We start from the raw sequence: 23,877 nt of genomic DNA, 5'->3' as shown, positions 1-23,877 counted from the left end.
GAGTATGGACCATTTCTGTGTGTTCAACACTTGGGAAAGGTAAGCTTTAATTGTTTTACTGTAAGGTGAAGAGGTAATAAAAACAAAAAAATGCTCCAGGGGAGGTTCGAACTCTCGACCTTCAGATTATGAGACTGACGCTCTTCCGACTGAGCTACTGAAGCTAAGATGTTGATACTGAAAGTTATTGTGGATATAAGACGGTAGAACCTTGTAGCATGACTTTTCAAAGGATAGGGTTTGAACATGGGAAACAGTTGCGTTGGAAGAGGTGACAGATCAATGACGAAGTAAAAGTGTTCGAAACAAAAGAAATAACGATGCTTGCATGTATAGACCCTAAGGTTCTTATTCACCTGCCCACGTCGTGGATCAGCTATTTACTGATGAATGTCAAAGTCTTAAAAATACCAACCAAGAACACCTAATATATCCCTATTACTTCATACGCTTCGTTGTTCACAATGGTGACGACCTACCCCCTAAGTTTCATGTTTTCAGTTGTGTTGTTGTAAACCCTGTCATCTTGGCGATAGAGAAGTTCGAATCGTGAAAAAAACATATAAGTACTTGTTCCACAAAAAAAGCTGCCAGCTACACTGTCTATTGAACTATACACGCTCTTGTTGAGCTATTACATCACAATGACACAACACTTCTTGCAGTTTAGGCCCTTGACAAATGGATAGTTATCACATGACTTTATGAGATATCTTAAAGTATTAGAAAAGTTTTCCAGATTCGCGAATTCAAGAGTTATGGCCAAGTTTGGTGGCAAACAAAGATCTCGATAGCAATCCAATTGCCGTTTACTAGAGCTACTGAATTGTCAAGCCCGTTTTTCTACACTTTGAGAGCTATCAAAACGCTGTAACCATGTCTTTGAAGCTTCCTCAGAACCCGAATGCGGGCCTTTTTAAGCAGGGTTACAATTCCTATTTGAACGCCGATGGACAGATCAATAAGTCCATTGCAGCCGTCAAAGAGATCCATCAGATGTGTCTCACATCTATGGGACCTTGTGGTCGCAACAAGATCATCGTGAACCATCTGGGGAAAATTATTGTAACGAACGACGCCGCCACAATGCTAAGAGAATTGGACATTGTTCACCCGGCTGTCAAAGTACTCGTAATGGCCACTGAGCAGCAAAAGGTCGATATGGGAGACGGTACAAACCTAGTGCTTGTCTTGGCCGGTGAACTACTGAATGTGAGCGAAAAATTGATAGGCTTGGGTCTTTCCCCGATCGAAATCATCCAGGGCTACAATCTGGCCAAAAATTTCACACTCAAAGAGCTTGACGCCCTTTGCGTCGACGAAGTGACCAACAAACACAGCAAAGAGGAGCTTGTCAAAATCATGAAACCCGTCATTTCATCCAAACAGTACGGTTCTGAAGACATTTTGAGTGAACTCGTTGCCGAAGCTGTTTCACACGTTCTACCTTCCAAATCCAATAATTTCAATGTTGACTCCGTTAGAGTGGTCAAAATAATGGGTGGCTCGCTTGCAAACTCAGAAGTCGTGAAAGGTATGGTTTTCAACCGTGAACCTGAGGGCCACGTTAAGTCATTAGCTCCAGGTCAAAAGCACAAGGTCGCTGTCTTTACATGCCCCATCGATACGTCAAACACAGAAACCAAGGGAACTGTGCTGCTGCATAATGCCCAGGAAATGTTAGATTTCACCAAAGGTGAAGAAAAACAGCTGAATGAGATGATCAAAGAACTTGTGGATGCAGGCGTCAGCTGTGTGGTGGCTGGAAGCGGCATAGATGATCTGGCTCTGCATTATCTCAACAGATACAATATACTTGTGCTCAAAGTGCCCAGCAAATTTGAGCTCAGAAGAATATGCCGTGTGTGCGGCGCCACGCCCATGGCCAGATTGGGAGCTCCTACACCAGAAGAAGCGGGGATCGTAGAGACCGTTAAGACCATAGAAATTGGTGGTGACAGAGTTACCGTCTTCAGACAGGAACAAGACGAAGTCACCAGAACAGCCACCATCGTATTAAGAGGTGCCACTCAGAACAATCTAGACGACATTGAGAGAGCTATTGATGATGGTGTTTCTGCAGTAAAGGGACTCATGAAACCCGACGGTGGCAAGCTTTTGCCCGGTGCGGCAGCCACCGAAATCGAACTGGTTTCCAGAATCACACAGTATGGTGAGCGTACACCTGGTCTTCTACAACTAGCTATCAAACAATTTGCCGTGGCATTTGAAGTGGTTCCAAGGACCCTAGCCGAGACTGCTGGTCTAAATGTCAACGAAGTCCTTCCAAATCTATACGCGGCCCACACTAGCACAAACGAGGACGGAGTTTTCTACGGCGTTGATATCGACAGCGAGAGCCCAGAGGGTATCAAGGACGTTAGACAAGAGAAAACATTTGATCTTCTGGCTGTTAAGAAATTCGCTATCAATGTAGCGACTGAAGCAGCAACCACAGTTCTTTCTATAGACCAGATCATCATGGCCAAGAGAGCAGGTGGCCCACAGGTTCCAAAAGGACCGAAGCCTGGAAATTGGGATCAAGCTGATTGAATACGTTAGAGAGGTAAATAGTAAACGCATCTTCAGATATCACTGTATACTTTCATGTCGTCATCGCTATGTGGAAAATCCGTCATAATAGAAAATTTTGAAAAATGTGGAGGGCCGATGAGCTAGCTGAAAAGCTAAAACTAAGGCATCAAAAACCGCATCAATCGTCGCTTAAAGGTGATAGATTTAGAGCGGACTCCAGAACAGATAAATCTTTGATTTGAGTGGTCAAAATGGCTCCTAAATCGCGAGGCAGAAACTTTTCGAAAGGGCCCAAAACTCAGGATAATCAGTCATCACCTGCCGCCGAGAGTTTTGACCACAGGAGCTCTCAATCACAGCAAGATGACTCCGTTAATGGGAACCAGCCCAACACCTTTTTTGGTGTTCTAGACACACCAGAACTGGAGTATTTCAAACAAGCAGAATCAACGTTGACAATCGACACTTTTGAGACTCCAGAGGAAAAGATTCAATTTATCAGTAGTGTTATCGAGGAAGCTAAAGGGAAAGAGTTGAAGTTGGCTACCTCGCAGATCTGTTCAAAGCTCATGGAAAGACTGGTTCTCGCTGCGACAAATCAACAATTGAAAAGTATTTTTCAAAGCTTTTCTGGCTTCTTCTTCAACATGGCCTGTCATAAGTATTCGTCGCATGTCTTGGAAACGCTTTTAGTAAAAAGTGCCGCATTGGTGGAAAAAGAGCTTTTGACACCGAGTTTCGAGAGTAGTGCGTCTATCGAAGATGACGATGAAGTATTTGCACCAATGGAATCGCTATTTCTGCACATGCTGAACGAAATTACCCCCAGCGTTAGGGCCATGCTCAACCATCGCTATGCAACTCATGTTCTTCGTCTTCTGATTTTAATTTTGTCTTCAAAAACACTGCCGAGCACAACGATGACCAATTCTTCGCTACGCTCTAAGAAATCCAAAATCGCACGTAAGATGATTGACATTAAAGACAGTGAAGACTTCAATAGAACTTACAAGACCCCGGACTCTTTCAAGGTTCAATTGAGAGACATGCTTTCATCTCTCTATAAATCCTTGACTAACGGTGTCGAACTAGGTTCATCCAATTTCAAAAACATCAGTCCCACATATATCGCCAAAGTGAGAGAGTTGTGCATTGACGCAGTAGCGTCTCCAGTTCTCCAACTTATTATTCAAGTTGAAGGGATTTTCGATAGGGACCGTTCCTTTTGGCACTTCATTTTCTCATCAGAGGAGGAGAAGAGCTCGAAAGAAGAAGCGTTTGTCGAGTATCTTCTTTCGGATCCCGTGGGATCTCACTTTCTCGAAAATGTCATCTCTTTTACTCGCGTCAAATATACGGAGCGTCTTTACAAGATGTACATGAAGGACCGTATTGCGAAGTTGAGTAGGAGGGAGTTGACTGGTGCATTTGTTGTTCAGGCTTTATTGAAACATCTACGTTCTTCGGACGTGAAATCAATTTTAAACGACATCGTACCAGACTTGAGTGTGATTGTCAATTCTAACCTGGATCTTTGCAGTAGCGTGATAGATGCCAGTTCTCAACAAGACAACTACATGAAAGAAACGATTGTTTCACAGCTACTGAAAAAATATTATCCTGAAGAGTCTGACGACAAGAATATTCTTGAAAGTTGTCTCCTATTGAGCTCTTCAACACTGGGCAATACTAGAGATGATTGGCCCACTGCAGAAGAAAGACGGAGATCATTATTCCTTGAAAAATTGATAGATTACGACGATAAATTCCTTGAGGCCACCATTCAAAGTCTACTGGCGCTTCCCGAACAACGGCTACTCCAAATGTGTTACCACGGTGTTTTTTCACATGTTGTGGAGCATGTACTTCAAGTTAAACGCGTCGAGAAGATACAAAGAAAGCGTTTATTAAATGTTTTCTGCACTGACGTTGTCAACCTGTCCTGCAATGCCTATGGTTCTCATCTCGTTGACAAGCTTTGGGAGTTTACTGCTGAGCTACCCATGTATAAGGAAAGAATAGCGACAAGTCTCACTGGCGAATCCGAAAAAGTAAAGAATAGCGTTTATGGAAGACAGGCGTGGAAAAATTGGTCATTAGACAAGTTCATGAGAAAGAGATTCGACTGGAAGCGTCTAGTCAAAGATCAATTAGAAGAACTATTCCCCAATTCACAGAACTCTCTCCCAACTCCAGGAAACGTCAAGCGCCAACCGGAAGGACGTTTCGAGCACCGCGACAAGAGAGTGAAGAGGTGATTTCATTTAAGTAGATATAGCATTAATCAACAAAATCAATAGTAATTTTATTTTCTAAACAGTTTCCAGCTTGGTGGAATAGGGAAACGTAATGGCTTATGCTTCATTACCAGATGTCGGTACCTCTTCTGGACTTCACACCTAGGAATCTTGCGACATCGTTGAAAGTTTCAATCAGCTGGTCTGGCGAGAAATTCTCGAGCTCCTTTTTGATGTCAGCTTCAGGCAAATCGCCAACGTGGAAATTGTCGAGCTTGCCCTCCAGGTAGTCGTCGAATTTTTCTTGCTCTTTCAAACTTGGCGCGAGAAGCTCGTAAAACTTCGCCAATCTGAACAGATCCACATCTGAAACGGTTTCGAAATCACCCAGGGACCTTGGGAAGAAGCCTTCGGTGGTCTTTGGGGTTTCACCGTCAGAATTGGGCAATGGCGCAAGGTAGTCCTTTTTGTCCACTTTGGTGGAGTTAACCAGTCTTCTGATCGATCTCTCCTCGATGGATTCTAATTGGCCCTGTAGTTCGCCCACTAGCTGCACCAAATCCTCGTTTGTGGCAAAGTTGGTGGTATCATCGTGCACAGCAGATCCAGATTTCCCCTTTTTGTTGAAACCGGTGTACTGAGAATCAAAGTCCTCAACGTCACTTTTCTGTTTCGCAACTTGCAGCTCAAGCACAGATTGTCCTGTCTTGCTGATCAATAAGTTCTGTTTCTTCACTAGCTGTTGAAGTTCTTCCACCTGGGTCTTGAGTTTGCTTAATTCGTCAGACATTTTGGATTAGGTTGCTTATATATCAAACTCGATACGCAGATTAAAGTGAAGATATCAGTTTCTAGTCAAAGTCGCTCTATCTACTGGTAGATTTGATAACTTTGCTAAGTTGTTCAAACAAGAACAGTTTAGGGCTCTAACTTGTGTGTGCTGTCTTTTATATAGGCCCCTACAATATAAAACGGCAGTAGCAACTGATCACCAACGACGGTGAGTTAAAAAATGACATGGTAGTAGATCATGTGATCACAATGACAGGATGAGACTGTCAGTAAATAAAAATATGATAGTTATGCTAGGCATACTTCATAAACCATTTTATAAACTGTTAGAACCTCAAACTCTTTAGGTTTCCGGTTATGGAGTCGATACCATTTTGACCCTGGCGAGATTTGTTTCTTCTCTGCGATAACTTACCTTTGCTGACTTGATCAGCAGCCTCTTGGAACTTGGCAGCTTCATGATTTTTCTTTACTAGTTTCCTGCCGCCTGACTCGAGCTCATAATTTTCTAGAAAATCGTCAAGCATAGACTCGAAATCCGCGCGCTCATTTGCCATGTTGAAGGGCTGGTAGTCATCCTCGTCCTCGTCTTGCTCTTCCTGATAGTTTTCGTATCCCGCGATAATCTGGTCGTGACGGTCGTCGAGCACAGTGAGAGCCTCAGATCGAGTTATCGCACTGGAACTCATGGAAAATCCAGAGACGTCAGACATGGCACCCTTTTGGCGACGGGTCTTGCCTTTGCTCTTGGAAGTTTTTTTTTTCGAGTTGATTTGCGGGAGATCGTCCAGAGTGTCTAGCTCTTCGCCATCCTCTTGTAGAGGCGCCACACTGCCAATGTCCGATACATTGTCGAAATCGTTCAGTGAGTCTAAATCATCACCGTCAACCTCGAGTGTGCCATCGCGGGTTTTGCGCGACTGCTGTTTTTTGAATCTGGTCACGTCAGCCTGATAGTCGATGTTTTGCAAATCCTCAAGATTCTCCACATTTTCAAGCTGCTGTAGCTCGTCGCGATATTGTGTTTCCTCGTAGTCTTGTAAATTGTCCACGTCCCATTCGTCGAATTCTTCCTCAAAATCCTGAGCGCCTTCGACCTCACCTCCAAGCAGAAGCTCTTCAAAAAGGTCATCGTCTCCTTCTTCTTCTTCATCTCTGGTCTCTGCCCGCGATTTTGACTTTTTGACAGCAACATCTTTATTTACCACGTATGCTTCATCGTCTAGTGCCTCCAGCACTTCCCTGAGCGCCGGATTGAGATCAGGTCTGAAGCCGTGTAGCTCCTCATCCACGTCTTGCTGATGTTCCAGGTATTCACGCTTGGCGATACCACCACGTTCAAACATGGTTTCGTTTTTCTTCTCCCTGCTGTCGTGAATTTCAAGCCCAGCGAAGAGGTCTTCGACTTTAGCCTCGCGTGGTCTTGACTGCGCAGTAGACTTGGCCGAAAGAAGAACCGCATTTTGCGGATCCATACCAACCGGCCTGAGATGCTGTGTGTAGTCATATTTAGAGTCGTCAAAATCAATACCGTAAAGTGTTGCTTCTCCGACATGGTCGTGAGCAGGAGTCCTCTTCGAATCTTTCGTTTGTGGTCCTGTTCCCTGAGAAAAAGGCGATTTGGCATTACGAGAGCTCTTATTACGCGATCTGCGATCCTCTAGCGGCACCAAAACATGTTCCGATGCCTCTGTATCGTGAAATCGTGGGTCATCGTGCGATCTGTGTACTACTGCGAATTTTTTGGCCGTTTTGCGATCAAAACCAGGCTTCAAGGACATCGTTTAAATCCTAAAGATCGCAAGATTTGGTATCTGTGTATAAAAAGTGGAAATAAATGCCCACAAAGATCAAAGACGCTTGTTTCCGAGAATTTTTAGTTCTGCTCATCGCATCTCGAATTATTTTTTCAAATTTCAATTACCAGTTGAAATAGTAATATAGGTACTAATCCAGCTCGGAGACGATCCTACTTAAAGGACCCTGATTCAAGACAAGAATAGCTTCGTAAGATCCCAATTCTCTCGCAACAGCTTCGAACCTCTAGGTCTGTTTTCCTGGAGCCCTTCATATTCTCACCGCTAGATCTCCAATTGATTTCCATGATTGCTAGAAATCAAGTTGTTTACGTAATCACCCATAGTTAAGGCTCATCTCAAAAATTTTCAATACATATCAATACTGGAATAAGCAATTGTGATGCCAGATTAAAAGGAACTGAAAACTAAGCATTCTCGGCTCGATTAGCTAGTGAATGCAGGCTAGACTCTTTTGCTGTCTTTAGCCTTTTCTGCCATGTTCATTTTGACCAAAATCTCCGATTTGGTTCGGGTCCCACCAGATCAATTCCACCGACACCCTAAGGCAGCAATTTTCCACCAGTTGAACAACAAGTTCGCAAACAAGGTGATACCTCATGTGGGTCTCTGCATTACAATCTACGACTTGCTGGCAGTCGAAGAGGGACAGTTGAAGCCTGGAGATGGCGCTGCTTTTATCAATACAACTTTTAGAGCCCTAGTGTTCAAGCCCTTCGTGGGCGAAATCATTACGGGATGGATATCCCAGTGCACAGTAGAAGGTATCAAGGTCTCGCTTCTAGGGATTTTCGACGACATCTTCATCCCGCATAAAATGCTCTTTGAAGGGTGCTATTTTTCGCCGGACGACAGCGCCTGGGTCTGGCCCATGGATGAAGAGACTAAACTGTACTTCGATGTCAACGAAAAGATCAGGTTCCGTGTGGAACAGGAAATCTTCGTGGATGTCAAGCCTAAGTCACCGAAAGAAAGAGAGGCTGAAGAACAAAACGAACAAAGTGAAGAAGGTGCGGATGAAAACAAAAAACCAAAGATAGAAAAACCACCCGCATATGCGCTTCTGGGCTCTTGCCAAACTGATGGAATGGGCCTTGTAGGTTGGTGGGAATGAACACCTGGCAAGGTTGATCTACTATATAGAAAACGCATTCATTGTAATATATGTACATAAGAGGCTATTTGGGACAACAGGTAGCGCGACTGAAGTCCAAGCGATTTTGAAAAAAAAGGTTTTTATTTATTTGCTTTATGCACCTTTTATGTTATTTTGGAAACTATGATCTCAATTATATTGCATGTACCTAGAGGTGGAACTGAACTTCTTGTAACCGTTGATTACCTTTTCAACTGCTTGCAAAAAGTCCTTTTCCGTCGCTACCTTTCTTCTTGCCCTGATGGCAAACATACCCGCTTCCGTACACACAGACCTCAGTTCTGCACCTGTGGAGTTGGGGCAAAGTCTCGAGATCAGCTCCCATCTTATGCCACGTTCAACGCTCATTGACTTGGAGTGGATTCTGAAAATGTTAGCGCGACCTTCAAGATCTGGTAAAGAAAATTCGACTTTACGGTCGATTCTACCAGGTCTGAGAAGTGCTGGGTCTAATGTATTGGGTCTATTAGTTGCGAACATTACTTTGATGTTACCACGAGGATCAAAACCGTCCAACTGTGTGATAAGCTCCAACATAGTTCTTTGCACTTCGTTGTCACCACCGGCACCATCGTCAAAACGAGCGCCACCTATAGCATCAATTTCGTCAAAAAATATAATACAGGCCTTTCTTGTTCTTGCCATTTCAAATAACTCTCTGACCATACGTGCACCTTCACCAACATATTTCTGCACCAATTCAGATCCTATGACTCTAATAAAAGTTGCATCTGTTCTGTTCGCAACAGCACGCGCACAAAGTGTCTTACCAGTACCTGGAGGTCCGTAAAGTAGAATACCCTTTGGTGGGTCGATACCCAATGTGGCGAATCTTTCTGGTGATAAAAGCGGCAGCTCTACGACTTCACGTAGTTTATCGATCTGCTCTTTGCACCCTCCGACATCACTATACGTAACATCCGGCTTTTCTTCTACAGTCATCATGGTGACCGAGGGATCGATACGAGGTGGCAGTGGCAGCTCAATGTGATATTTTGAACGGTCCACACCTACACGCATGCCCTCTTCAATATCTGTGGGCGAAACACGTTCGCCTAAACCCACCACAAATTTGGCAATCTGCTTGAGATTGATAATGTATTTTGAGTCTTCTTCGTCTTCTTCGCCGGTGGCTTCTTCAGAAGCTTCGGGCTTTATGATCTTTGTGCATCTAGCGACTTGCAAGGGGTGTTCTTCGCTTAGCCTTTGTCTGTCACCCATGATATCCCACAGATGTGATGGTGCAAGACCAGTGTCACTTTCCTTGACGCCTGCCTTTTCCTTGATTCTAGCTTCTATATCCTTGAGATCCTTCTCGGTGGCTTTGAGTTTGTCCGCATATGGTGCAGCGCCCTGAGTGAAATGTTAGTAAAGTGTCCAAAACAAAGAATGAATTAGCAAGCTGAATGTTGGCAGAGAATGATCTGATGTTGGACAACGGTGGAAAAATGACCATTGGTATTCTTCGACTAGAAAAAATGTATTTTGACAATTCACATTCCCGCAAAAACAAGCGGCAAAGGGTACATTTTGGCTTCATTGAATTCACCAGTTCCAACACTTCCAAAAGTCCAGCTCACCTCTTCATAATTTCCGCATCGCTTAACATACATAAGTCTTCAAGACCTGGATATCTCCCTCCGTAAGCGGCACATTTGGTTTTTCTTCGCTTGTTTCCTCCTCGGCAGGTGCCTTATACTTCTCCCAGTCCTCTTTGGGTGCCATTGTAGCTTGTTGGTTTGGATTTGATGGGTGGCAAAGGTATATAGATTTCCTTAAATCTTATACAGAGAGGTAGTCTTGGGCAAAATACGCTATAATATCCAAACCATGTCGTACGACGTGACATACCGAACTTTTAAGGTTTTAGTACTGTTGAACTGTGAAAGCGTTTCTGATATTGATATCAGCAAGAGAATTTGTATGCTCTTTTGCTTTCGAAATATAAATGAGGATTCATGCCGAAGGTTTACTTTGATTTAGTCAGATAAGTCGCCAAATGGGTATAGTCACGTGATGAGGTGACAGCGACTAAACTTCATTGAAAAGTTAAGAAACCTTCTAGATTAAGTACATTTCATTGGTCATCAACGAGCTATAATTCTAGTTCTGGTGGTATGATTTGCAGCTCATCGCAGCTAGCTTTAAGCGAGAAATTTGTCGAACGGCACGTTCGCTACAAAGTGATCACTGGAACGTGATGAGACTACTGCGACATAATGAAATGAATAGTCAATACTGTAATGCAACAGTCCCGGATTCTCAGCGTCATAACCCGACGAGCACCATGTGATACATTCGGTTTATATGCGACTACTGAAAATTGCTTGATCTGCCATTATACCACCGAATGCATTGTGTACTCAGCGTACAAGATCATCCTCTGCACGCTTAAACATGTGCAGGAAAGATGAACTTGGTAGCTGTATAGCTAACACACAGCTAATAGTTTAGAACGTTTGTCGTACCCCGACACTTGAGGGGCCCACTTTGGATCTCACAACGCGTATAAACAATTCCTGTTGGCAGAAAATACGATATCATGGTATTATACGGAGGGTTCCGGATATACTGTCAATTTAGTGCAGAGGTATTAACAAACACCGTGAAGGTGAAGGCTTTGAACTAGTTGGACAAGTTATCTGCAATTTAGTCTTATTCTGTCATTAAAATTTCCTGAATCAACGCTTTTCCCTCCAAATTGTACCCAACCAATAGTTCTTACACCGTAACCATACTCGTCAGAAATGTGTGCGGATTACGTCTAAATGTTTGTCTATCCACGATTACGCGCATGTATCAACCACACAGTTGTGTCCAAAAAGGTACTTCACAGTTATTCTTACCTCTGACAGAATAGTACAAAGTGACACTGCTTATTAGGATCCAAGGTGACAGACTCCAACTTCTAAACCCAAAGAGTTCTCATTAGCTACACCATAATAACGGCCACTTTGTCCTATTGCAACCATAGACAACTATAAAGCTAAAATATATATGGCGTCAAATCATGAGGATTGCGAAACGCCCTTCCCACACCAACGTGACCAAGTGTCAGACGACAAAGTGGGCTAAAGTGATAAAGCGAGCTACGCACATTTTTTCCACACCCAATTCACAAATGCCTATGTGATTCGTATTTTCACTTATTTCTACTGCTATTTCATTATTCTACTTGCCCTCGACCTTGCGATTCCTTCAACATCCTACAATTTTGGATCATCTCTATTTTCCGACACAAACTTCTAACCAACCACCTTCAAATATCAACTGCACCTTCCACCAAGCATTAACACTCGATTCAAATGTGAGATTCGTGACCAAATCGGCATCGCTGGTTAAAAAGTCAAATTTATCGTTTATTACTAGCTCGCTATTACCTTACTCTTTAGTATAAATTACTCTGCCCAGACATCATATATATACATATGTTAATATATAAAGTAGACCTGGGGCCCATCGCAGAACATCGAAACTTAACAAGCATTCAGAACCCATAAGGATACCGCATATTCGTTGAAGTAATGCCTATTAATCTCCGAAACGGCAAGAATCAGGTCTCAGATGAGCCTTTGAGTTCTGTAGCAGGCAGTCGTCGCCCTTCTGGTGTCGTTTCCAACATGGCAGCGTCTCCAGATAAACAAGCTGCAGAAGCTGTGTCTCGTCACTTGGCAAGGCCATCTGATGATAATGGGTCGGAGCCGTTCAACTCGTTACAAATGCAAGGTGGTGATATTGCCAGAGATCTATATCGCTGGCAAGATCAGACTCAGGAAGTGCTCTCAGACGGCCCCTCAGGGCGTGCCGAAATGCCCAGACACAGACGTTCTGTTAGCTTCTCCGGCAGTGTCATCTCTCATGGGTCTATACCAAACACAGAAATGTCGGCGGATCAGATTAGAGCACCCCAGGGTTTCAGGAGAAGTTTTTTGGTTCAGAAGAGTCTTCAAGAAAATGGTGATGTGCCAACCTTTGCTGCCCGCAATTTCTACGAGTTTTTGACACTGTACGGCCATTTTGCCGGTCTAGATCTGAGCGAGGATGAAGACGAGGACTCAGATACTGATCGAGACCAGGTCGAAGACGAAGAAACTGCTCTTATGGGAGCCAGCCCCGCAAAGAGGCGTGAAGCTTTGCGTGCAGCTCGTCGCGAAACCAACAAATCGTCTACTTTTAAAGCTATTTTACTGCTTATAAAAGCATTTGTGGGCACGGGGGTCCTGTTTTTACCACGGGCCTTTCACAACGGTGGATGGGCCTTTTCTAGCATTGCGTTGCTGATATGTGGCGCGCTATCCTATTACTGTTTTCTTTTACTAATAAATTCAAAGGACAAGCAAAAAGTGAGTGGTTATGGTGACTTAGGACTTACCGTATATGGTACATCAATGAAAATCGCAATCTTGGCCTCTATCGTTTTGTCACAGATCGGATTCGTGGCCGCTTACGCTGTCTTTACGGCGACCAACTTGAAGGCGGTTTTTGCAAACGTGTTCCATATGGATTACTCGATGGCGTTCTGGCTTCTAGTCCAATTCATTTTCTATCTTCCTTTATCGTTAACCAGAAACATTGCTGCCTTGAGCGGCACAGCCTTGTTAGCTGACTTGTTCATTTTGTTTGGGATGGTCTACGTGTACTACTATTCTGGGCAGTACGTGGCTAGACACGGAATAGCATCGGATTCGATGCTAGTTTTCAATAAGGACAACTGGTCACTTTTCATTGGAACCGCTATTTTCACTTACGAGGGCATTGGTCTTTTGATTCCCATCCAAGAGTCTATGAAGCGGCCTGAACAGTTCAATAAATGTTTGTTAGGTGTCATGGTGTTTGTAGCCGTGGCACTTATTTCTTGTGGACTGGAATCTTACGCGGCTTTCGGAGACAAGGTGGAAACCGTTATTCTACTAAATTTCCCTCGCGATTCATCCATGACAGCTGCTGTTCAGTTTCTTTACGCCTTGGCAATCATGCTTTCCACACCACTGCAGCTATTTCCAACGATAAGGATTTTGGAAACTACCATTTTTCCCAAACATGCTTCTGGAAAACACAACCCACGCGTGAAATGGTTGAAAAATTATTTCCGTTTGATTATTCTCTCGGCCAACATGTTGATCGCTTGGGCGGGAGCAAATAACCTGGATAAATTTGTGTCAGTAGTCGGGAGTTTCGCTTGTGTTCCACTAATTTACATCTACCCGCCATTGCTACATTACAAAATTTTTGCAAATGGTGGTGCGCCGAAGCTCTCTCTCGTCGGGGATATTGCGATTGCGGTATTCGGGGTGGGAATAATGATTTACACAACTCTTCAGGCATTTCTCGGATAGGTTTTGATTGACTTTCAACAGACTATACTCTGCAATTAACGATGCATGACATCGACGGACAGTATTAGAGATTCATCGATCAGATAGCTATCTACATACAATTCATTCATTTCATTCAAAAGAAGCGGGAAATTCAAACACGGAGTACGTGGGCCTTGATTCATGGTGTACGATCATCAAATGCACGATTCTTGAGGTGAGCACTTGTCATGTACAGCATTTCCTCGCCATCACTGCTGAGTTTTCTTTGTTTCCTCACACCGTACTAATCGGAAAAATCAGCCGAAGCTGTACAGCTATAAGGTAGGTTAAGCTTTTTCTAGTCACCCATGGGTGTGTTCGAGCTAAGTGAAATTTTCTATCAGCATATATTGACAGTATGCGCGGCGGCAGCGCTACGGCCATTGCGCACTACCGTGGTTTGCTGAAGATCGGATCAATAATTTGGAGCTTACAGCATATGACAATCAACAATTCTCTCTACAACTACTTTCAAACGCTGACATCGGTTCTTGGCGGCCTTTGAGCCAAGAGATACAAGCCTGCTCTTAAACTTCTCGAATCACGTGACAGGATCTGTCTACCTGTGGTCTAAAAATTTCAACTTTGGCCAGGAGTGTTCTTCCTAAGTGAGCTTAATCCAAGTGTTCAAATTCAAAGTACACACGACTATACTTTCGACCCGAATTTCAGTTCTCATCCATATAAAAGCTGATTCATGTCTGTATGGTTTAAAATTGACTCATGGGTATCTAGTGATATAAGGTTAGTCAAGCACGAGACTGGGGACGAATCCAAATCCGTTCGATTGAAATGCTAAATATTAGAATTATCACGAGTAGAATGACTGAACCGAAATGAAATCGGGCGCGAATACAGCCCTACAGGATGGCACTTGCGTAAGAAGGCCTTTCAATCTGACATGGCTCTTGAATTGAAAATAGATTTAGGAGCGGTGTCAAACTTAGATGTTACCACATATATAGTTATTCAAGTAGCTTGAATGGCGCGGGGTTGAGAAATCGAATGAGGTGCTCCAACGTCCGTTCAGATATTGATTTGAGTCCAATCTGCACTAGCAAGTCATCTACAAGCAGTGAAAGTGAAGTTTCGTCGTAACCATTATCATAAAGGAACGAATATCGGCATCTAGTGGTTTTTTGAAAGATCAATGCTACCTTTGCGTATACTATTATTCAGTGATGGATTTGTGGCAAAGTCAAGAATCCAAAATCGTCAAACACGACAGGACTCGCGAGCCCGTGGATTTGCCGGACTCGTCCCTAATTCTGAGTAGAAAGAGCATTAAAATCATCGAGTACTATCACTATGCAATACTTGAAAAACCCCATCGGAGTTGAAAAAATCAACGTTCAACCGACTTTTGATAGCCCCAAGCTTCAATTTCGCTAAATATGAGCAGTTCCAGGTCGCCGTTCGATGAGAAGGCGAAGGATTTAGATGCTCCCGATGGCAAAGGCAAACTTCCTGTCAAGTGTTTCAGGTCCCCGCCCACATACCACTTTTATGAACTGTGCAAATGGCGACGTTATCAGATAGCAGTAACAATGTGCTTTTCTCTGTTTTTAGCCGCTGCTACGCTACTCAGTCTCTACCTTACTCGCTGGCTGTACATGGCGCTTCTGTATTGTTCACTGTGCTTCTGGACATTGTTTCTTCTTACCTTATATATGTCAAAGGTAATTGAGAACAAAAAGTCCGCGATAAGCAAACTACAAAGAAAGGAATTGTGTCGCAGGATATTGACACAGAGACCTGGGCTGGATTTGGCAAAACTGGATCCTATTGTGGCGGATTTGAACAAGTTTTTGAACAAAGAGAGATTGTGGAGGACCCCATATTTTTTTTACAGCAGCGCTAGTTTCATAAACCGATTTCGCCTGTGCGTGTACCTTCCTCTGAAGAGCGGGAATTTCGATGATGATGTCGAGATTGCGATGCTTCTTGACGCTGCAAAAGCATGGGAAAAGTCAGTTTACGACCCAGAGCACTTGAACGAGAAACGTGAACAAGTGTTTGACGAAAATGTGGATTATGGAAAGCTCCCTAGAGATATTTATCGGTCCAAGCTCTGGTGGTTCTTAAGAATTAATGCGAAGTCAGTTGTCGCGATGAGTTTCGCAATAACTTTGCTTGCAGCTGTTGGCTTTTTTTCTTCCAAATGGAAGCATTGCTGTTCTTTCATTTTCCTTCTTATGGATTCAGTAAGGTCGTTTTACGATAGAGGTGTTAATATGACACTAGAAACAACTATCAAACTTATGGAGGCTGTGGATTATTATGAACCAGGGGATGACAATTCTAAATGGGATGAGATCGCCAAGCAAATCAACTACGATTTGAAGCAAAAAAAAAACATATCGAAACAGGACTTGTTTTTTGACGGAGAAAATTGTCGCCAAATATTCTGGTCGAAGTTGTCGCTCATCATTGCAGACCGCAAACAAAGACAGCCAGAACTGATCCCATTTGCCCACAAATTGATGTCAAAATTTGGCTGGAGTGACGAAGAAATTGCAGCAGTTTGATCGATCAGTGAAAGTACTTGAAAGTCAAATTAATCGAGATAGAATACAAGTAAATTGTAACACACACGTTCCCGTGCTGTTTGTGTAAAACTACGCAATAATGTTCGGCGCTACGCCTGACAAAGTCAAAAGATTCAGTCGCTAGACATTATCCTGCATTTCATAATGCGCGCGCAGCATACTAACCCCGTAAATGTGTCTCTGTCACGCTAGCGCTAACTAATACGAAAAAAAAGGTCTTCGGACTTTTTGGTGCCAAAATCCCGGGGGCGTCTGGAAGACAGTCTTCCGTTTTCCATGGTGTGTGGGTTCGTATTTTATGAACCCTCCGGAGGTATGGGTGTTGTATCGGGCCACAGCTGACCGAGAACGGTGGCATAGGAATTTACAAACATGCCACACGTGATAAATCACATGCGCCATGTTTCGCTACTTTTCCGTGTCGCATCCGCTTTTTTCTCTCTCTCTATTTCTTCTCAACGCACCCAGACACCATCACCAACCCTTTTTATCTTCATCATCGCTTCTTCTCGGAACAGATCGGATTTGTCACGAGCGTCGCCATTACATACAGATCACAGAGCCCAAACCATTTTTCACGTATATATGAAGAAGAAGTAGTGATAAATGGAATCAGTAAGGAACTTTAACCACAAATTACAACTCAACTCGTTTGGAAAACTGCCTCAATAGGGTAAAAAGCTGAATAGTGTGCAAGACAACGTCGTGTTACAAGGGTGGAGCTAAAGGACGTTTTTGAAATAAAAGCGGCAGCTGGTTGGAACAAAGGAATCGAGAAATTTTCCATTTTTTTTTTTGGTTCAAGGACTTGAAATACTCAGCATTTGCAACATTTGTGGCATTATTCACTCGATTGAGAAGTTTGTTGGAAAAAGCGCTTGCAAAATAGTCTCAGGAAGCTTAGTTTTAGCTGTTTTCTCACACTGTTCTTGGAACTAGAGCTATTATTTTTGTCAAGGAAGACAAGGCACGAACAAAAAATTAGTATAATTGCAGAAAAAAATGCTGTCATTGAGAAACGTGAGAGCTGCAACTACCAGAAGACTGTTCAGCAGCACTAGTCGTAGCCTACGTGCTGTTGGCACTTCACAGCATGTAGATGGGTCAGACGCTGGAGCGTCTTTCGGCGGAAAATACCAGGTTGTGGACCATGAATACGACTGTGTGGTGGTCGGAGCCGGTGGTGCCGGTTTGAGAGCCGCTTTCGGACTGGCAGAAGCCGGATACAAGACTGCGTGTATCTCGAAGCTTTTCCCCACCAGATCGCACACGGTTGCCGCACAGGGTGGTATCAACGCCGCTCTGGGAAACATGCACAAGGACGACTGGAAATGGCACATGTACGACACCGTCAAGGGTTCCGATTGGCTGGGAGACCAGGACTCGATCCACTACATGACCCGTGAAGCGTCGGACTCGATCATCGAGCTGGAACATTTCGGTGTGCCATTCTCAAGAACCGACGAAGGCCGCATTTACCAACGTGCATTTGGTGGACAAACCAAGGAAAACGGTAAAGGCGGTCAGGCCTACAGAACATGTGCTGTGGCCGATCGTACCGGCCATGCCCTACTTCACACCCTGTACGGCCAGGCTTTGAAGCACAACACGCATTTCTTCATTGAATATTTCGCCATGGACTTGCTTGTCCACAACGGCGAAGTTGTCGGTGTCATCGCCTACAACCAAGAAGACGGTACCATTCACAGGTTCAGAGCCCACAAGACCGTTATTGCAACCGGTGGCTACGGTCGTACCTACTTCTCCTGCACCTCCGCGCACACCTGTACCGGTGACGGTAACGCCATGGTGTCCAGAGCTGGTTTCCCATTGCAGGATCTAGAATTCATTCAATTTCACCCTTCTGGTATCTACGGTTCCGGCTGCTTGATCACCGAAGGTGCTCGTGGTGAAGGTGGATTTTTGGTGAACTCCGAAGGTGAGAGATTCATGGAACGTTATGCCCCAACGGCCAAGGACTTGGCCTGTAGAGATGTTGTCTCCCGTTCCATTACCATGGAAATCCGTGAAGGTAGAGGTGTTGGTCCCGAGAAGGACCACATGTTCTTGCAATTGAACCATCTCCCACCTAGCGTGTTGAAGGAAAGATTGCCAGGTATCTCTGAGACCGCTGCCATTTTCGCCGGTGTCGATGTTACAAAGGAACCAATCCCAATTCTGCCCACTGTTCACTACAACATGGGTGGTATTCCTACCAAATGGTCTGGTGAGGCTTTAACTGTTGATGAAGAAGGTAACGATAAGGTTATTCCTGGTTTGATGGCTTGTGGTGAAGCTGCCTGTGTTTCCGTCCACGGTGCAAACAGATTGGGAGCCAACTCTCTATTAGACTTGGTCGTTTTCGGTCGTGCCGTCGCCCACTCGGTTGCCGATTCTTTGCAACCTGGTCTACCTCACAAGCCTGTTCCTGCTGATCTCGGAAAGGAGTCCATTGCTAACTTGGACCACGTCAGAAACGCATCTGGCTCCAAACCAACCTCCGAAATCAGATTGGCCATGCAAAAGGCTATGCAGGCCGATGTTTCCGTTTTCAGAACCCAAGAATCTCTTGACGACGGTGTCAAAAACATCACTGCCATCGACAAATCGTTTGCCGATGTCGGCACAAGCGATAGATCTATGATTTGGAACTCCGACATGGTGGAAACTCTAGAGCTACAGAACTTGTTGACCAATGCCATTCAAACCGCCGTTTCCGCTTCCAACAGAAAGGAATCGCGTGGTGCTCACTCCAGAGAGGATTACCCAGAAAGAGACGACGAAAACTGGATGAAACACACCTTGTCGTGGCAAAAGGATCCTCAAGGCGGCGTTGAATTGGGTTACAGAAACGTCATCAGCACAACTTTGGACGAAAATGAATGTCCGTCTGTTCCACCAACTGTGAGAGCATACTAAAAAGCTTCTTAACAGAGCGCTAGGTCGAGTAGTTCAAAGACACCCGAAAGGGGATGCTACACGATTGAATTATTTATACTATCACCAGTACCCTACTACATGCAACTTATTTATTCTATACTCATTATTATTATATTCCCAATTCATTTAAGCATTACAACCAGTAGCGAAATGGACTGTAGTTAACGTCATTGATGTCTCAATCACTCAGCATAGCTGTTCAAGGTTGTGCTCATGGTGAGCTAAGCACTATTTACAAGGCCATTGAAGACCGCTGCAAGACGAAATGGCCGGATCTGCTCATCATCTTGGGTGATTTCCAGTCGCTGAGGAACGAACAAGATCTGGAATCAATCGCAGTTCCTGAAAAGTATAAGAAGATGGGCGATTTCCACAAATACTACAGCGGGGAATTGCAGGCTCCGTTGCCGACCATATTTATTGGTGGAAATCATGAATGCATGCAAGGACTGGCCGAATTACCTTTTGGAGGATTCGTTGCCGAAAATTTCTATTACATGGGCTATAGCGGATCCATTGTGGTTAAAGGCGTGGTGATTAGCGGACTGAGTGGCATTTATAAGCGCCATGACTTCAATGCTGCCCGACCTTCACTCGCAGTAATCAAATCACAGGGATGGGGCAAATACGTGCGCAACCTATACCATGTCCGGCAGTCCGATGTCGAACCGCTGTTCATGCTGGATCACACAGATGTAATGCTCAGTCATGACTGGCCTAACGGAATTGTACAACATGGAGATACCAAGAGACTGTTGAAGTTGAAGCCATTTTTCAAAGAAGACATCAGAAGTAATAACCTTGGGAGTCCGGTGAGCTGGCAGCTCTTGCGAAAGTTGATGCCCAAATGGTGGTTGAGCGCCCACCTTCACGTCAAATTCGAAGCAGAATTCGTTAACAACAAGAGAGGCCTAGAGGAACGGAATCCCGATGAGATTGACCTAGATTTAGATTTCGACCCACAAACACAGGCGCCTGAAAAACCTCTTACTACCAGGTTTCTGGCCTTGGATAAGTGCGGACGCAACCGGAAGCACCTGGAAATAATAACGCTGAGCGTGGACCCAAATCACGCAACGTTTTACGACGGCCCGTTGAAAATATACTCAAATCCAGAGTTCGTGGCAAACCGAAAGTTTTTGGCCGAACATCCATGTACAGAAAGGCTAGAAGGTCTCGATTTCGATCAACTTCGAGAAGACCGCGGTCCTCTCAAAGATGTGAATTGGGAAGATTACGAACTCAAGGATTTCAAGTAGCAACAATTGCTCATTTGATGGCTATATAAGAATATATATCGTATCATATATCATTGGCTTCGTCAGATATCGCAGGGCTTAGAACTTGAAGACTCGTTCTTTGGTGTGTCCCAAATCCTTGAGAATACCAACGAGTTCACCTTGGTCCTGAGGCGAAACCTTTGGCCCCGAGTAGGCTTTCATAAAAGGTGGAGGACCACACACGAAAACCTGGTGGTCCTCGCCCGGGCCAGGGAGGTTCTTCTCCAAATATTCGCGAGTGATAAATCCGCTGTGACCCTCGAAATCACCGTCCGCTTTGTCGACAAAGTAGTGAATTTTGACCTGTTCTGGGTACTTGGCCATGATCTCGTCAAGCTCCTTCTTTAGCAATATGTCGCCCGGCGTCTTGTTGCCGTAAAGCAAGTTGATCTTGGTCTTGTCTTGTGGGTTCTGCGAGATGTGGTGCACCAGCTGGAACAGTGGGGTGATACCAGAGCCGGCTCCTAGCAAGGTGATGTTTTTGAAAGAGTTTGGTTTCCAGTCCCACTTGACGATAGGGCCCTTGAACGCAACGGTGTCTTGAGCTTTCTTGGCGAACAAGAGCTCGGTGAATTTACCTCCATCGTAGTGCTTGATGACCAATTGGAAATGACCCTTGGTGCTGACATCGCTCACTGGGGTGTAAGGTCTGATGACGTTGTTGCCCTTAGCGGTCTCAAGCTTCGCCAACAACGCTGATGCAGTGATCAGTCCGGTGGTCTGATCTGCCTCTGGAAGGTTGAAAGTGAAGCGACGGGTGTCATGCGAAACGTTTTCGATCTTGCTGATAGGTAGCTCAACCCAGGCTCCGTCACCTTGGAAAGTTTTCAAGGGTTCGTTCTTCACAATGCTCAAGTTGTAGAAGGCAGCGGCCGCTGCAACTGAGCCAATTGCAAAGGGCAAAGTAGCCCTGTGTCTCAAAATTCTGGTTAGCATTGCTGGGTGGTTTAGTCTGGAAAGCGTTGGAACTAGACTTGACCCACTAGAAATCATTTGCAAACCAACAACCAGCATTACAACACCCATCTCAGTCCCGGGAAAGCCACTGCTTATATATCACTAATCACCAGTCACATGAGTGAAGTACAGTAGCAGCAGTATCTCTGTGACGACATTTCGAGTCTCGGTTGCTCTCCGCAACACAGGAGTGGCTTCTATTGGACGAGAACGGCATGATCGAATCATGTGGTGCAAGGTGTTGGCGATGTCACAGTTTGTGGGAAATCTTGGATGGCCGATTACGCGAACCTATTAGATGAAATGCCCCCACTTAACTAATACTTAGTCATGGTGCTCTTGGATGATTTTTGCACCGATGGATTGACTAACAAACAGTGAAAACTGCCTGTTATTACTGACAGTAATTTTATCTCCACGAGCAGAGCTGCTAAAAACATCAACACAATTTTCCCAAAAATGTCAGGGCCAAGAATTTTGAAACCGTACCTCTATTGTGTGTGACTGATGCTGTGGAGCGGTGCACATTCTACTTTATGAGTGTGTCGTTGGTATTTCAACTAGCATCCGCTATAGATTACTCAATTTGATTATTAGTACTACTGAAAAATTGGAAATCGCAAACGTATACGCTGTCGTCGAGAAGAACTCAAAGTAATAAAAGGGATTCAACGGTAGAGTTAACTACTACTAGGGGTCTTAAATCGTCTTGGAATCTTCAATTCAGATTAATTTCTTCATCTCTATATAACGACAACTCAGACTTGCTCTGCGATACTTTGTTTTACGTACACTAAGTATATATGCTGTCTCGACTTTCGCACAAGGAATTGCTGCGTCTTGCGACCAAAGCGGCAATCCCTCCGCTTTCACCGGAGTTCCATAAAGGACAGTGCGGTCGTGTATGCATTATTGGTGGGTGTGAAGACTACACGGGCGCACCGTACTTCAGTGCACATTCAGCAGCGTTGTTCGGAGCAGATCTGACCCACGTTATGTGTGAGTTAAACGCAGCACCTGTGATAAAATCTTACACACCAAATTTGATGGTGCATCCGTACTTGCGGGAATCGGGCGCTGGTACAGCGCCCATGGACAAAATTCAAGGTCTGCTGGACCGGATGCACGTGTGTGTGGTAGGTCCAGGTCTTGGCAGAGATCGAGCTATGCTGGATTCCATCGTTGATGTGTTGGAATATCTTGCCTACAAGCACAAAGGCGAGACTCCAGTAATTTTGGATGCCGACGGGCTGTTTTTGATCTCTGATGAGAGCTACTCCGACAAAGTATGTGAAGTTTTACGTGCTTTCAAACCGGGACGGCTCGTATTGACCCCCAACGTTGTGGAGTTCCAGCGGATCAAAAACCGCTTTGGCTGCGAGAGCGGGGCAGAACTTGCAAGCAAATTGAAGTGCGTTGTAGTGCAAAAGGGCTCAGAAGACAAGATTTGGTATAACGATTCTGTTTTGGAATGTTCCGCCAAGGGCACCAACAAGCGAGTAGGTGGCCAGGGCGATACATTGACTGGGATAATAGCTACCATGTTGGCATTCAGTAGAGCAACCTACGATTTCAAAATTTGGGAACCTACTGAGAGACTGGAATGGTTCGATTTGGCAGTACTAAGCTGCTATATAGGGAGCTCTGTGACGCGGGAATGTGCACGGCTTGCATACGAAAAACACGGAAGGGCAATGCAAACCACAGATGTCAACGACAGGGTTGGCGATGCATACGACTTGTTATTGGGCAAACTTTGACATGAAACGTAAGACAGGGCAAGAGAGATAAAACACTATGGCGCATGGCAGTTTAAATATTTGTATAAATGCTGTTAATCGCGATTACTATTATGTCATTTTGATCAGTGTACTTGATTGTCGCTGGCTCCATCGTATACTGTCACCATCGAGAGAAGTATCCGTGAATGATACTGAAATAGTTACTCGTCAAGGTTTGTCGGTAGGACGACGACAGATGGATTTATTGAACAATTCTTGAGCATAACCGGAGGTTGAAACTGTATTTGGAATAATGGGAGACCGACCATTGCGTTGACTAGCGCGACAGAAAGGAGTTGGTCACGTGGACAAGAATACCTTGTTACTGAGTGTGCTAAAGGTCTGTAAATCTCTTGTTTTGGTGCTACGCTCGACTGACGCATCCAACTGCAAATGAACAACAACTTGAATTTCTACATCTAAGTGCAGTCGTCCATCACCGGGCTCTCTTTGTCAATGGCGAATGGCGGCGCTGG

At 44.5% G+C, this 23,877-nt stretch overlaps 12 protein-coding genes and 1 non-coding gene across 13 annotated transcripts; 8 read left to right on the top strand and 5 right to left on the bottom strand.

The window, feature by feature from the left end:
* Positions 1-91: 91 nt before the first annotated feature.
* On the bottom strand, positions 92-164 carry LALA0_S04e07184r. Its single transcript has one exon. It is a non-coding gene; the product is annotated as a tRNA-Met (tRNA).
* Positions 165-876: 712 nt separating this feature from the next.
* CCT8 (LALA0S04e07162g1_1) lies at positions 877-2,553 on the top strand (the record flags this gene model as incomplete). Its single annotated transcript, XM_022772884.1, has 1 exon — positions 877-2,553. One exon carries the CDS (start codon positions 877-879, stop codon positions 2,551-2,553), a length of 1,677 nt encoding a protein of 558 aa, XP_022628304.1.
* Positions 2,554-2,786: 233 nt separating this feature from the next.
* Positions 2,787-4,793, top strand: NOP9 (LALA0S04e07140g1_1; the record flags this gene model as incomplete). The annotated part of the gene is made up of 1 exon (XM_022772883.1): positions 2,787-4,793. The coding sequence occupies one exon, from the start codon at positions 2,787-2,789 to the stop codon at positions 4,791-4,793; it is 2,007 nt and encodes a 668-aa protein (XP_022628303.1).
* A 106-nt stretch (positions 4,794-4,899) lies between these two features.
* Positions 4,900-5,562, bottom strand: MRP8 (LALA0S04e07118g1_1; the record flags this gene model as incomplete). Its single annotated transcript, XM_022772882.1, has 1 exon — positions 4,900-5,562. One exon carries the CDS (start codon positions 5,560-5,562, stop codon positions 4,900-4,902), a length of 663 nt encoding a protein of 220 aa, XP_022628302.1.
* Positions 5,563-5,890: 328 nt separating this feature from the next.
* Positions 5,891-7,345, bottom strand: LTV1 (LALA0S04e07096g1_1; the record flags this gene model as incomplete). The annotated part of the gene is made up of 1 exon (XM_022772881.1): positions 5,891-7,345. The coding sequence occupies one exon, from the start codon at positions 7,343-7,345 to the stop codon at positions 5,891-5,893; it is 1,455 nt and encodes a 484-aa protein (XP_022628301.1).
* A 514-nt stretch (positions 7,346-7,859) lies between these two features.
* Positions 7,860-8,495, top strand: RPC25 (LALA0S04e07074g1_1; the record flags this gene model as incomplete). The annotated part of the gene is made up of 1 exon (XM_022772880.1): positions 7,860-8,495. The coding sequence occupies one exon, from the start codon at positions 7,860-7,862 to the stop codon at positions 8,493-8,495; it is 636 nt and encodes a 211-aa protein (XP_022628300.1).
* Positions 8,496-8,666: 171 nt separating this feature from the next.
* RPT1 (LALA0S04e07052g1_1) lies at positions 8,667-10,262 on the bottom strand (the record flags this gene model as incomplete). Its single annotated transcript, XM_022772879.1, has 2 exons — positions 8,667-9,890; positions 10,149-10,262. 2 exons carry the CDS (start codon positions 10,260-10,262, stop codon positions 8,667-8,669), a joined length of 1,338 nt encoding a protein of 445 aa, XP_022628299.1.
* A 1,799-nt stretch (positions 10,263-12,061) lies between these two features.
* Positions 12,062-13,873, top strand: AVT3 (LALA0S04e07030g1_1; the record flags this gene model as incomplete). Its single annotated transcript, XM_022772878.1, has 1 exon — positions 12,062-13,873. One exon carries the CDS (start codon positions 12,062-12,064, stop codon positions 13,871-13,873), a length of 1,812 nt encoding a protein of 603 aa, XP_022628298.1.
* A 1,415-nt stretch (positions 13,874-15,288) lies between these two features.
* On the top strand, positions 15,289-16,422 carry LALA0_S04e07008g (LALA0S04e07008g1_1; the record flags this gene model as incomplete). Its single annotated transcript, XM_022772876.1, has 1 exon — positions 15,289-16,422. One exon carries the CDS (start codon positions 15,289-15,291, stop codon positions 16,420-16,422), a length of 1,134 nt encoding a protein of 377 aa, XP_022628297.1.
* Positions 16,423-17,445: 1,023 nt separating this feature from the next.
* SDH1 (LALA0S04e06986g1_1) lies at positions 17,446-19,362 on the top strand (the record flags this gene model as incomplete). Its single annotated transcript, XM_022772875.1, has 1 exon — positions 17,446-19,362. The coding sequence occupies one exon, from the start codon at positions 17,446-17,448 to the stop codon at positions 19,360-19,362; it is 1,917 nt and encodes a 638-aa protein (XP_022628296.1).
* Positions 19,363-19,556: 194 nt separating this feature from the next.
* DBR1 (LALA0S04e06964g1_1) lies at positions 19,557-20,642 on the top strand (the record flags this gene model as incomplete). Its single annotated transcript, XM_022772874.1, has 1 exon — positions 19,557-20,642. The coding sequence occupies one exon, from the start codon at positions 19,557-19,559 to the stop codon at positions 20,640-20,642; it is 1,086 nt and encodes a 361-aa protein (XP_022628295.1).
* Positions 20,643-20,720: 78 nt separating this feature from the next.
* On the bottom strand, positions 20,721-21,599 carry MCR1 (LALA0S04e06942g1_1; the record flags this gene model as incomplete). The annotated part of the gene is made up of 1 exon (XM_022772873.1): positions 20,721-21,599. The coding sequence occupies one exon, from the start codon at positions 21,597-21,599 to the stop codon at positions 20,721-20,723; it is 879 nt and encodes a 292-aa protein (XP_022628294.1).
* Positions 21,600-22,423: 824 nt separating this feature from the next.
* Positions 22,424-23,380, top strand: NNR2 (LALA0S04e06920g1_1; the record flags this gene model as incomplete). The annotated part of the gene is made up of 1 exon (XM_022772872.1): positions 22,424-23,380. One exon carries the CDS (start codon positions 22,424-22,426, stop codon positions 23,378-23,380), a length of 957 nt encoding a protein of 318 aa, XP_022628293.1.
* Between the last annotated feature and the right edge of the window lie 497 nt (positions 23,381-23,877).

This window comes from Lachancea lanzarotensis, scaffold LALA0S04, assembly GCF_000938715.1.
Source record: "Lachancea lanzarotensis genome assembly LALA0, scaffold LALA0S04, whole genome shotgun sequence".
Taxonomy (NCBI): domain Eukaryota; kingdom Fungi; phylum Ascomycota; class Saccharomycetes; order Saccharomycetales; family Saccharomycetaceae; genus Lachancea; species Lachancea lanzarotensis.
Note: the sequence above shows the minus strand (reverse complement) of the source record. Positions and strands in the feature narration are given on the sequence as shown.